We start from the raw sequence: 14623 nt of genomic DNA on the forward strand, positions 1-14623 counted from the left end.
TAAGTGGCATACTCGAAGAGAGGTCTATGCTCAGCAGTGGGCGATAAAAGGCTGATATGATGATGAATTTACATTAGAAATGATGCAGAAAATTAACAATACCGATAAAAATATATAATTACTTTTCAAATAATAACCACTGCAGTGTGGTATTACGTTAGTCACGACACATACACAAGTTGACACGAAACACTACTAAACTAAAATAAAAGAGTTAGTTCCAATAAATATTAAATATATTAATCGCAATGACGACAAATGGAGCGTTTACTGCGGATATGAAAGACGACAATATAGAGAAGAATATGGATTGTGGAGTGTCGAGTGTTACTGCAGGGAAGAAGGAAGACAAAGCTTATACTTATGAAGAGGCTATCACTTTGGCAGGTAAGGTACATGTTTTTAAGTAATCTATGTCAGCTGGAAAGGCGAAGTGCAAAAGGCGATCTCGCCGACGTCGGACAGAAACGGATTTGGACAGAGAAGCATTGCGGTCTTTATGGGTATTTTACACTTACCTTTTATCCATGAGCTCGTGACCAATGTCTCTGTGGGATCCAAGAACGGTGTAGAATATTTCGATTGTTGCGAAATATCCACAACACAGAACTTCGATACAAATCACAATATATTGAATCCCAACACGATTTGTTTTATTACAATGCACAACACAACACAGTTTATTCATTTTAAATCAAAACAATTTATGAATTTCCTGTTGTTATTATTATTATATTAGAGAAATGGCAGCCTATAGGGCCTTTGCAAGAGTCAGTTAGGGGAAGATAATATCACAAAATTAATGACCTACTGATACATTATTAACAAGAAAAAACGACGTAGGCGGGAGTGTTCACTTTTGCTAACTTACAATTGTCACGACATTGACATTAAGTAACGTTCAAAGTATGTTCAAAGAGTATAATATATAGTATGGTAACGTTGGTTGGTTTATTAAGTAGCCAGTTCTGCACTAACAACTAAACAAAGCAAAAGAAGTTGCTAATTCAATTTCGCTGTATCGATAGGTACAAATAGCTCAAAATGTGGAAAGCAGCCTAAAACCTCACGATCTGGTATTCGTCTAGGCTTTTAAGGTGATGCTCATACTTAATTAGCTACAAATATGGTAATTCAGGCAATGGCATCTACACATACGGGCTACTGGCGGTGCTGAGCCTTACGGTCCTCTCGATGTGCAGCGACATGTTCGGCTTCTCCGTGGTGTTAGCTGGGAGCCAGTGTGATCTTCAACTCACTCCGAGCCAGAGGAGCACTCTCATGTCTATGCCTTTTCTTGGTAAGATTTACTTACTTTCAAGTTTCCTTATTAACCTTATTCAATTATTAATTTTCGGTTAACACTGAAAGCGGCGTTTCATGCTTTGAAGATGTAAACAACGCAGCTGATGATGATGATGATAATGATTACAGGTCCAATAATAATGTCATATCCATGGGGCTACTTCAGCGACACGCAGGGCCGCAGGAAATGCCTCCTCCTGGCTATGAGCTTTAGCTTCGTGACCACGGTCATTAGCTCCCTGTCTCCGAATTGGATCATGCTTGCTGTGCTCAAGTTTTTGAGCACCAGTTTGTATGTACTGGTTGAAGTTTACTTAATATACAATATGTGTATCAACGTGCAATCATGTTCAAGCAGTATACACTTACAAATTTTGGAATAAAAAATAAAATATAATAAACTCTATCAACTTACCCTTTGACGTGTAAGAGCGTTTAATACCGAGGCAATCGGGTATATCTTCGATAAGTAGCCAAGGCGATATTTTTTCGTTTATTTCGATAACCGTAATTTCGTTAGGTAATGGCGCTGTTGTAAAAATAATAATTGGGACTTATTACTTTTGACAGTACTCTAAACGAGAGTGCTTGTTACATTTCAGTTGCAGTTGCGCGCAGTCGGCGACATATGCGCTGTTGGGAGATTCCAGCGGACTGCGCGTGCGCGGGAGCCACATGCTGGTCATGACCAGCGTGCTTATGCTTGCGCCCGCCTACTACTTTAGTAAGCAAATGCCTAATACTATCAGCGACACTTTTATCTGACCATCTGAGGATTTTGTCACTGTGGATGTGCCTACTAAACAGTATGATCCTATCAAGAAGCTATAGGAGCGATGCTGCTTTCGTTCTGGATCACTAGCCTTTAATAATATTCTTTTTTCGATATACCTACAGGTTTTAAGCTAGTTTTTTCAGGAAAAAATAATCCATAGAACTACCTGATTAGTTTCTTTCTACTATTATGACGACACACAGGGCTCTGAAACCAAAATCTAAACCCAACTTCATAACATTTCAGCGGTAGGCTATTTCCTCCTAAACATGGAGTACTCCATCGACCTGGGCTTTATCAGCTTCGTGCCCTGGCGTCTCCTGGTGCTGACCCTGGCGCTACCAATGGGCATCAGCTCGTTGGCGCTGCACTGCTTCTATGATAGCCCCAAGTTCCTGGCCAATGCTGGTAGAGAAGACCAGGCGGTGGAACTGCTCAGGAAGATTTGGAAGAGGAACGGCGGAAAGGATCATTATCCTGTGAGTACATGATTTCTATTGATCTTATTGCCAAAGGTACAATATAGTATGTCATCATCACACCATGTAATAATTTTTTTATAGCCGAGCGTTATTTTATACAAGATGAAATGAAGCATCCCAGTGGGCTATCCGTGCAAACAGTTACATTCTGGAAGAAGAATGTTTTGAAGAATGCAAATGCACTTGTTCCAGGTGAAGAAGCTGATCCTAAATGAAGACTGTGCGCCGGCGCAGGGCGAGCCGCTGCTGCGGTCTCTTTGGCAACAAACCGCGCCGCTGTTCCAAACTCCTCTGCTGTGGCGGACCTTACTGCTGTACTACATTACTGCGGTGGTCTACAGCGTGTATGTACTCTGCATTGCCCTTCGCATCATCCATCATAATCATCATAAATATTATAATTATTAGCGTTCAATCAAGGTTTTTGGGAAAAAAAAACATGGCGAGGAAACCCATATTTGTTTTATAAGAAATTCAAAAGCGTATCTGCTTTGGGAGAACTGAAGCCCAATTCCTAGTACAAAGTTAGTCTAATTTAGCCACTACACGCATTAGGCAAGTTTTATTACATTCAATCACTTTTGGTTCCAGACCGCTTGCTCTTCAAAACTGGAATACCTCACCACCATATTCGGCATTGGACACTCCGTCTCCTTCGCTCTAGTGAACGCGCTAATGTCCCGTCTCGCTCGCATGAAGCTCATGCTAATGGTCATACTGGCGGCGGCAGTTGCGTCTGAGGCTGGGATTATCGTCGTCACCAACAGGGTGGCTAGCTTCGTCCTGTTTCTTGGGATAACGATCACAGTGTTGACGTTTGGGATTGTGTTCTCGTACTTTGTGGAGCTGTATCCGACGTCTTATCGGTGAGGGTTTCAAAATATCTAGCAGAAACACGGTTAGGATGTCGAGCTTGCTAACTTATACTATGAATGCAGCAGGCAATCCGTGTGCAAGAGCGCACGAAGCGCGCTCCGAACTTCGGGCCCGACGTTTCGCGCAGCCATTGAAATTTTGTCTTTGGCAAATCATGTTAAAAACTGATAATTGTAAAATTGGACGCAATTTTGAATTATTTATTTTATTTTCGCTGATCGCCAGAGGCTTCTCATATGAATCCGGAATTTCTTAATTTTAATTTAATTTATTTTATTTAAGAAACAAACAGTCGTTTACAAACAAGTTTACAAATATTTCTTAAATTAAGACCTGGAGTTTCATTATTGTATATAAATTGCAGTCTATAAAACAACAAAAACATAAAGTAGGTAGGTACTAGGTAGTAATAGTTTGAAGGTAGGTATAGGTAAAACTCACGAGAGCCGGCGGAAGATTTGTACTGAAACTGTAAATTATATCTAAAAGAAAATCCTCGCCGATTCTCGTGAATCGACCCATGAGTAGGTACAGGTAATAAAGTTAATAAGTAATGTAGGAATTAATAAGTAATGACATGATTTCCGGAAAGTGACATAAGTATACATAAGAAAAATTTACATAATTAATTAACTACCGAAAAACACATTTTAATGAATTAATGGAACAGTTAAACAAATCCAAATTATTAAGTTTTTCATTTTCGTTAAAAAGTTTACAAACACGTCTTATAAATACATTTCGTGCATAGCATGTTCTACTATAGGGAATGGAAAACATTTTTTTCTTCTGACAGTGGCGCTGACGTCTACGAGGAACTCTCAAACGTATTTGATGTAGTAGTGAGGGGACATCTAATACATTGTTCATAATTTTGAAAAGTAGGACAGAATCTACACAGTCTCGTCGACTAGCAAGAGTTTGGAGCTTATGATGTATCAGCGACTCGTTATAGTTAAGGTGAGTATGACCAGTTCTAAAATCGAGGGTTCTAACAAACTTTTTTTGTATTCGCTCCACTCTTTCAATATGAACATTATGATAGGGTTTCCATACTGCGCAGGCAAATTCTAGGTGGCTGCGAACAAAACTGTTAAAAAGGATTTTGTAAGTGACACTATTTTTAAATGGCTTTCCCACCCGTAAAATGAAACCTAGTTGTTTGTACGATCGAATTTTCCGTACGATCGTGATGAAGGTCGATATTTAATTTGTAACTGTCCAGTGGTATGGCGGCGTGTCTCAGAGTGGTCGTGGCGCGGGGAAGCGTCCTGGTCGCCATCAACCTACTCAGCTCTTACATCACGACGAGTTGCCATCAGTGCTTCAACAGTTTCACCGCCTACACATTCAGCAAGTTGACTAGGAATAAAACGGGTGAAGGGGTACAAAATACGTGCAAACTAAGTAGACGCTCGAGCGGCGACGACCAGCGGGCAAAAGTATTAAATTAATATAAACTAAAGAGGCAACCGTTACTTTAATAACATGTCTGGTGGAAACACCGAGGCGAACAGCTTCAAAAAAATACAGCCCAATTCAAACTATGGTTATAAGATGTCACAGCGAATGGTGTCCGCTTCTTTCACAGAAAATTGTTTCATAGAATGTAATGTTTCGCAGAATTTTCATGTCATAGAAACATTGTTTTTTCCAAAAACCGTTAATTTTTAGGTACAGCTAAAAGGTCATTGTGTAGAACCCATTAGGTCTAACAGAAAAGTAGGTATATAAGGTTAGATTGGAACTGCGACCCGATATCGATCTGTCAGTCACAAAAGTGACATTTCTTCAACCGAAAACGTCACAGTGACTGCCAGATCGATATCGTAATGGGGCCGCATGTTTGCAATAGTTAACAGTAAGCGCCTGCGGTCATTCCTATAGCAAATATTGTAAAAGTAAATATTTTTGTTACAGGTGGTCTCTTAGCTTCGTATTTCCTGCCTTCCGATGGCAAAAAGAAGAATTAGTAATATTTTATAATAAAATATAGGATTTAAATTATTAGTTAATAAATAATAATAAACAAAATATATTTATTTCTAAGATCAGGCTTCATAATAGTTAGTATCATGTGAAAACAAAACAAACAAACTTAAAGTTAAAGGTTAGTGTTACAGGTATTATTTTTTTTTGACGCAGGGGTAAATGCATTTACGCATCTCACCCCCCGGGCTGGGGAAGCCGGGGGGGGTGGTATGTGGGACTCGCTCCTCCCGTACATCCTCTAACCAGAGGATGGGGAGGAGAATACCCACTAACATCCCCTGCGGGGGTGACTCGGACGTTGTATGGGGCATCATGGGCTCGCGCATTCATTCTTCCACCATGCCCCCCGATTCATTCTTCCACCATGCCCCCCGAAGTGTTACAGGTACTACATTAGGTTACAACATAACTTACTGGTACGGTGACAACTATCATCTCCATACAATCTATGACCGTAAAATGCAAAATTGTATTGAGATGATAGCTGTAACCTGTAACTGTACCCAAACTATGTGAAAAATCCTATAATTATATGAAAAACCACACAGCCTTTTTAAAAAGACACCCATGACTACAACTACTTTAAACTAATTATGTTAACTACAGAGATATTTTTTTTGACATTGTTAATATTTCGACATAGGTAGGTATAATTTTTTGACATTGTATTTAGTATTGTTATTATTGTTCAACATTTTATTCCACTGTATTTGACTTTTAATATTTTTATTTTTTATTTGTTATGATTTGTTTAATTGTTTTTATTTTTTACATAATTATTTTACTGAATTAATTGATTACATATTTTTTTACAATTTGACGATCTTTTTGTGAGTTCATGTTATTTAGAAACATTGTGACATTGTTAAATATCATGTAATTTCCAATAAGAAATAATAGTTATTTGTTATACAAGGGTGCAAAATTGTATTTTACCCGCGAGTGTTTCAACACACGAGAAGTAAAATACATTTGCACCCGTGTGTAACACAAAACTTTTCCCCTCACTATAGCGAGGAAAGTGCAACATCCACAGGCGTTAGATCATCTTCATCACTGGAATCACTTATTTTTGTACGATATTATAACAGAAAACACTGGAAATTCTGATTTTTACCTGAGTCGGTGAAAAGTGTTTTTAAGTAAAAATTTTGTTGATGTTGACAATGTTGACATTTCTGTTCTGACGTATGAAATGTCAACTATGCGTTTTGAAATGGCATCGACTCAACTTGTGCGTTCAGAATTATATTTAACATCACTATAAAAAAATCTAATGTTTCTTATGGAATTTTAAGGTTTATGACTTAAAATTATTAAATAAAGCTAAATTTGGTATTTTTTATTAGATTCTCAAACCATTTATTTAATGATAATTAATATCGAACGAACCATTATCATGAGCGTTTTACGTTTTGTTATCTGTCAAGCTACTTAAACACGCTCCATCCAAGGTCAAATTACTTTCCCCGCTAGTGGATAAAATGCGTTTTTCCCCGCTTGTTTTAACGGATAATAGACGGCTTTCCGAGCTAGTGAGGGGAAAATTAATTTATCTATCTACAAGCTACTTATGTAGTTATAATTACGCCAATAAATGTATTATATTATTATATCTATTTCCTTTGATTGTACCTACTACATAGGTTACAACTTACATACATTTTCATAATATTATTTTCAACGTCCATATTATTTTCCTTAAAATAATAAATTATTTAGATTTATTCATTTCTCCTACTAATTAATCATAATAAATCTTATCTACCCAAATATTCACAGTAATTTCCTTTGAAATATGAAATTAAATATTCTTAATCTTTCCTATCGCAGTCCTAACTACACATCACAGCTATTTTTAAACTATTTATTTTTAAAATATGCGCATCAATACGTAAATAAGTTACGTTACCTAAGATATTGTTATTCAATCACATTTAGAAAAGGGTCTATCGCGAATTTATTTTGTTAACTTTATTTACCGACGTTTCGACACAGGTTTCATTGGTCGTGGTCGCGGCTAACTGACGTCCCAGCAAAATGTCAAAACAGAGATTTGTGTGACTACCCCTCTGTTTTGACATTTTGCTGGGACGTCAGTTAGCCGCGACCACGACCAGTGAAACCTGTGTCGAAATGTCGGTAAATAAAGGTAACAAAATAAATTCGCGATAGACCCGTTTCTAAATGTGATTTAATATGTGTTCAAACCGCGAAAGGTCTAAGATATTGTTTTCGGATTTTGCAAATACCTACGCAATACGCATAATATTTTTAACTTTCAATTATCTCATGTAAGTCATGTAACTATAAACACAAAAGACTTGACCAGAAATATACTAAGCATAATTATGTACAGCGCCATCTATCGGCAAATCGGCAAACTAATTTGCGCGACCGGTAGTATGTATGTTGGTTTTTCAGGGATAATTCTTTATCATGTGAACCGATTTCAAAAATATATATTTTATTTAAAAGGTGTTTTAATTGTTATCTCATAAAAACTTCAAATATCAATAAACACGCAAAGGTAGCAAAATTTCAAATTCAATTCGGAAAAGTTTCTTGATAATAAAAAAAAAGTTTTCAAGATAGAGGGGTGATTATATTTTTCCTGTTAATAATTATGACAATGTAATATAAAAATGTTATGTAAAAATTTCATGATTTTTCATTGGTAAACTTCGGACATAAGGGTTTGTTTCTTTTTTTTTAATTTTTATTCATAAATCAATTTATTTTCACTATGAAAAAAAAAAAAACAAAAATTGTTTTGAAATGTACAGTTTGAGCTCTTTCAAACGATATCCCTCTTGACCTAGTAACTAGACTTTGAAATGCCCCCTCTTCATATTGTGGCGTTTTTCAAATTTAATAATAATAAAATAAAAAAATAACGCTCAATGTGTCAGGGTTAGCGCTGTTCATGACTATTCAAAATACTCTGTCCAAAACCGCCATGCTCTGTCCAAAGCCGTTTCTGTCCAGTCGACGGCGCCGAGTGCGCTAGTCTTTCTGCGCTTCGTCTCTCCAGCGGTACCTAGGGCGTCCAGACGGTTAATAGTTGGCTAAAGAAATATTTACTTACTTACTATAGGTACATTATTGGCGAGGTGGAAAAGAAAGACCAACTGGCTAAGTATTCATTTCAAACTGATGGCCCTGACAGCTCCAGGACCTCATTATCAGATCCTGATAAGATATAAACACTCGACAACAAAATAAGGTCAAGGCCACAGATTTAATATATATACGCTAGATGACACAAATACAACAATTTGTATTGAAACCAAGCGTGCCGACTTTTTCATGCAAAATTTACACATAATATAATTTTATAGTTACTTATCTGTGATAGGAAATAAAATATGTTCTTGCCTTTGGGTGCTCGCAATTTTTGGGCTGTTGCAGTTAACTATCATGCAACGAAGCATTTTTTAAGTTTTCAGGGACGTACGGCTGCAACAACTGACGCGCGTGGACTCTAAAGAACGACGGTCAACCTCGACGCTTGGTCGGGGTTCGGACACGCGAAGCAGATGCATTTGCGTCTTCTATGGTATATTTATTTCTGTGGTCAAAGCGTTTTCGAGAAATCGGGGAACATACATGAAAAAACATCATGAATTTGAAACTTCCTCGTTCGAAGCTCTGTCAGTTCAGCAGGCAACAAACAAAACTTTAAATCTGATCATTCATCTGATCATTGATAAGATATTTGTTCCTGAGTCATGGGTGTTTTCTATGTACTTATTTAAGTATTTATATATTATATATATCGTTGTCTGAGTACCCACAACACAAGCCTCCTTGGGCTTACCGTGGGACTTAGTCAATCTGTGTAAGAATGTCCTATAATATTTATTTATTAATTATTTATTTATTTATCTGCTGGTCAGATACAGTAGCAAAAGCAATGTCACCTGTCACCTAACACCATCCTAATCAAGTAATCAACCATACTGCGAATCTCTATTCAACGTCTAAAGACAGTTACTTCTTAATTTTCTTTCCATTTTCAACTTACACGCTTTATAATAATAAGGTTGCGTTTAGAACGCCTATAATTACTTAATGCCTTTTAGTGAAGACGCAAAATACATGAGGTTAAGTACCAATTACACTCCACATTTCACTAGCCTCTATCATTTTAAATCCACTTAGGCAGACCAACGGTTTAAAGGGCCCTTTTTATAGTTTTTCGTAAATAACTAGTAAACGGTGGCCAGTAGCAAAAAATGTTCTTTATATAGATAAACTATATAAAATTGTCTACAAAAAAGTTAATGTACACTTTCTGCTAGGACCCGTATTTAAAAATATTTTTCTCAAACATGCTATGTAATATTGATATTACGTTCTTTATATTAGGCTGGGAAGTATCACGTTTCAGGCGCGGCTAGACGAGAGGTCTGTAATGAAATTTCATACAAAGTTGCAGGCCTAGGCCGGGAAGTGGCTTTTTTTAAATTTCTATTTCACATATAATTCTGCCATAAAAAAAACTATAAGCAATATTTGCTTTTTGGTTCGTTTATGACATTCTGCCAATACGCCTATTAAAAAAACATTTTTTTTTGTTTTTTTTTGTTTTTTTTTTTTAACCTGACGGGCTCTATGGCACTAGGGCCATTAGAGCGGTAGGAGTGTGTGGGGGGGATGGTAGCCTGGGGAAAATCCAGGACCCTTCCGCATCACACGAGACGGTTTTGCTACGCTGGAATACTCCTAAAGAGTTTAAAAAAACAATAAACGATATTTGATTATATATAGTTGGTCAAGCAAATCTTGTCAGTAAATAAGAACAAAAAAACTACTCATCCTTGTCTTTTGGGTGTTAGTACTAGTGTAAGACAAAGATAGTATGATGATTCTCTCTGTCTATGTTTGAAATAAGACAGTCCTTTGACAAACTATATACCTATATTAAACGTTTGAGAAAAGCACTATACATACATCGGCGTGAAAACGGGTTGTCGGCCTCATAACTATCCGGCCTCACTACGTTCGGCCGTATATTCTATTCGGCCGGCAACCCCTTCCTTCCCGGCCTCCGGGAAAGTTACTTAATCAGTAATACGGTCGTTCTTTTTAGGTTTCCGCACGTTTCCGTAAATAACTCGCAAACGGTGGCCCATAGCAAAAAATAGTCTGTTACGTAAATAGTCAGTATAAAATTTCCTAATATACAGGATGTTAATTATCTCTTAGCATTATTCTATTAATCACGGGCGTATAAAAGACGCTTTATCGAGTCTATTATAAACCCGCTAGATAGCTATCGTCTATCGTTTTATCAAAAGGCTATTTTTGGCATTTTTGTGCTTATCGAGCGTTATCAATCCTATCGGTTTTTACATCCTGTTAGAAATACCTACACCACTTTAAACTGCTCCCTCCACAGAAAGCAACCAGAAAGGAAATTTTGCTTGGAAAGCCAGTATTTGAAATGAGACAGTCCCTTGACAAACTATAATTGAAAGATTTAAGGATGACTCACGTTAGACCGGGCCGTGACCGGGCCGGAGCTGACGGCGCTTACTTTTCTATGACATGACAGGTGATCACGTGATGCTTTCCATAGAAAACGAAGCGCCGGAAGGTCCGGCCCGGTCACGGCCCGGTCTAACGTGAGTCATCCTTTATGTACCCCTGTCTTTGCATATTTTAATGTACGTGTAATTGCAATACCCTTTTAGGGTAACATGTTGTAATGGAACCATTGTACTTAGAGTAAGACCTGCACACCAACATGAGAGCAATAAATATTCTATTCTATTCTATTAAGCTTAATTATTTAAACGGTCGCCATTTTAACTAAAGTGCAGTCTTTAGGTACGAGAAGCAGGAGGAGGAGAGGAAGGGAGGAGGATGAGGGTACCTATTATTTACGAATATGTATGAATGCAATGTACACGACCTTATTTCCCAAACATTAAGGTTGAGTGTAGATATTTTTGGCAGTCTGTCCGTGTCGACATTTAATACCTAGCATAGAGTAACTTATACTAGAGCGTTACTGTCATAGTAAATTTTGTAACCCCAGTAAATTCACTGCCATCTGTCGACACACTTTAAAACTAAAAATGAAGATTTATAAAAATACGATAAAATGTATTTAAATATCGATAAATGATTTTTTTTATTTGCATTAATTATTTTTATGATTTTGACCCATGTTCTTTCACTGATATGAGTTAAAATTGTTAAATAACAAACGAAACCTTCAACGCCATCTATACGACAGTAGGCCAAAGCTAGTAGCGCCCTCTGAACGAGAATCAAAATTTCTTGATTTTCGAGGCACGTTTTTTCCTTAGACTGTATCTATCTATATACCTAGTAAGTAAGTAAGTTTTTATTGTATATAAGAATCTACATTGCAGGTAACTGTACTTAGCAGCCATATTGTTTCCTATGCTTATTAACATAACTTCATTAAATAAAACTATGAAAACGGATTATATCGCGTATATTGAATTTATAATACATCCGAGGTGTAGGGTTGGAGCCGGCGTAGCTTTTATCGCGTATATATATATATATATATATATATCTATACTTGAAAATAGTTGTATTGTATAACTAGCCTTATGAACCGATTTCTCATACATCCTTTAAGTTTATAGTATATGATGGTTCATTATTTTTAGTATGTGGGTATTTTTGCACTTTGTAGTTTTTCCTCAGTCACCCGTTGACCACGAACGCTGTAAGACTGTAAAGGGTTCGAAACATCGGGATGTATTATAAATTCAATATACGCGATATAATCCGTTTTCATAGTTTTATTTCATGAGTAACTATCGCGGTAACCGAAGACAACATTATACTTCATTAAAGCTTAAGTATTTAGTATCTGGAAAAAACCGCTAATAATGCTAAAGTGCACAGAATTTTATTACTTCAGCGGTATAAATCAAAACGATAATTTCGGTAAAAATAAAATGTTATCAGTCACATCATTACTTTATCATTATCGCTATTATGAATTTTGCATGTTGTATATTTGAAGAATTATTATAAGTATTATTTTTTTATGTTTCTTACGTGATCTCCAAAACTTCAAACTATCTCACTTTATCTGATGGTACAAATTCTATATAACTCTATAAACTCGCGCTTTGAACACATATGGGGCATTTTCTATGAAAGGGACCTTATTGTCGATGGCGCTTACGCCGCACAGCGTCGCGCGGCATTGTATTTATATCGGAGCATCGTTTATAATGGCGTAAGCGCCATCGACAATAAGGTCCTTTTTTATAGAAAATACCACATATTTAATTATACGAACGGGTAAACCGCGATTTAATTTCAGCTGCGTTGCACCAGCTGTGGTCACAGAGAGACTGACGTCCCAGCAAAATGTCAATGGAGATCTAAGTAAACAACACTAAACTACCTTGCCTGATGGTAAGCAATCACCGTAGCCTATGGACGCCTGCAACAGCGAGATATTACATGCGCGTTGCCGACCCTTTAAAAACCTGTACACTCCTTTCGGTTTTTCTTTCATAATGAATTTTCGGGTCTCATAAGGTCAGGTAAAGTCATTTTTCTGGAACAAGTGGAGGATGATCGTTGACCCAACAATCATTCTATATAAAAAAAAACCGGCCAAGTGCGAGTCGGACTCGCGCATCGAGAGTTCCGTACTTTTTAGTATTTGTTGTTATAGCGGCAACAGAAATACATCATCTGTGAAAATTTCAACTGTCTAGCTATCACGGTTCATGAGATACAGCCTAGTGACAGACAGACAAACAGACAGACAGACGGACAGACGGCCAGACGGACAGCGGAGTCTTAGTAATAGGGTCCCATTTTTACCCTTTGGGTACGGAACCCTAAAAACATATTTATTACCGGCAGGAATCGTGTCCTTTCTGGTAGGGTAAAATCTACTATAAGTGCCAATATTTTATAGCAGACACACATAGGTACAGATGTAGTGCATAATTATTTTCCATCGTATTTTCACGGAAACGTACGAACGTATCTTGCTATTTCAGTCAGTCTCGGTACAAAAAATACTGAGGTTGACTGAAGTAGCATGACAAATACGAACGTTTCCAAGAAAATAGGTTGTGATTTACAGGCAAGCAACTAAAGACCTTTTTAGTAAAAATAACCTAGGTAGCTACTTTAGGATAGGGTAGGTATCCTAATTCTCAGAGACTTGCCTAAATAATATGTTCAAGGTAATATGAGGTTTTGAGAAACGAGATCCAGGTATTTTAACTCATACTATTAGAATCTTTCGATTATGTTAGAAGTTACAAGCTAATTTGTAAATAAATTCTCAGACATTAAAATAAGCAGTAATTACTTACAAACTTGAAATAAAACTATGAAAATGGATTATATCGCGTATATTGAATTTATAATACATCCCGACATTTCGAACCCTTTACAGCGTTCGTGGTCAACGGGTGACTGATAATCCGTTTTCATAGTTTTATTTCATGGGTATCTATCGCGGTAACCGAAGACAATATTACTTACAAACTTATTATACCTATAAATAAAACAGAATTAAATAACTAACCTAAAACTTAAAAACAAACTAAAAATGTGGTATTTTCTATAAAAAGGGACCTTATTGTCGATGGCGCTTACGCCATTATAAACAATGCTCCGATATAAATACAATGCCGCGCGACGCTGTGTGGCGTAAGCGCCATCGACAATAAGGTCCCTTTTCGTAGAAAATGCCCCAAATAAGATATAAGCTTAAAGTGCAGAAACCTGATGGGTACCGGTAAAAAAATAACAGTTCTCAAACTTAATTTAATACTTAATTTAGGTATTTTTGTCTTGTTTCATTACAATAATCAACGCCTGAAATCGGCCGCTATACCCTAACTTCCCGAGTGTGATTTTTATTAGTAAATTGGGGACCTGTACACGACGCACGGACACACAGACCTACAGTTCGACAAACTACTGTTTCTGATTTGACGACCGGTCTGGCCTAGTGGGTAGTGACTAGTGACACTGTCTATGAAGCCGATGGTCCTGGGTTCGCATCCCGGTAAGGGCATTTATTTGTGTGATGAGCATAGATATAGACTATCACATAAAATAAAATAAAAAGATATTTGTTCCTGAGTCATGGGTGTTTTCTATGAATTTAAGTATTTTTATATTATAATATATATCGTTCTCTGAGTACCCACAACACAAGCCT

At 36.9% G+C, this 14623-nt stretch overlaps 1 protein-coding gene across 1 annotated transcript; it reads left to right on the forward strand.

Moving 5' to 3' along the window:
* Nucleotides 1–285: 285 nt before the first annotated feature.
* On the forward strand, nt 286–5370 carry LOC134749150 (synaptic vesicle glycoprotein 2C-like). The gene is made up of 9 exons (XM_063684051.1): nt 286–387; nt 1139–1300; nt 1435–1597; nt 1908–2029; nt 2327–2559; nt 2755–2910; nt 3154–3428; nt 4664–4823; nt 5359–5370. The coding sequence occupies exons 1-9, from the start codon at nt 306–308 to the stop codon at nt 5368–5370; spliced, it is 1365 nt and encodes a 454-aa protein (XP_063540121.1). The 5' UTR covers nt 286–305.
* The last annotated feature ends 9253 nt before the right edge of the window (nt 5371–14623 follow it).

Source organism: Cydia strobilella, chromosome 2 (assembly GCF_947568885.1).
Source record: "Cydia strobilella chromosome 2, ilCydStro3.1, whole genome shotgun sequence".
In the NCBI taxonomy this organism is placed as follows: Eukaryota; Metazoa; Arthropoda; class Insecta; order Lepidoptera; family Tortricidae; genus Cydia; species Cydia strobilella.

Coding starts and splice junctions, on each gene's coding strand:
- LOC134749150 (XM_063684051.1), top strand. CDS start 306: ATGGATTGTGGAGTGTCGAGTGTTACTGCAGGGAAGAAGGAAGACAAA. Junction 388..1,138: donor AGAGGCTATCACTTTGGCAG/GTAAGGTACATG, acceptor ATGGTAATTCAG/GCAATGGCATCTACACATAC. Junction 3,429..4,663: donor CTGTATCCGACGTCTTATCG/GTGAGGGTTTCA, acceptor GTAACTGTCCAG/TGGTATGGCGGCGTGTCTCA.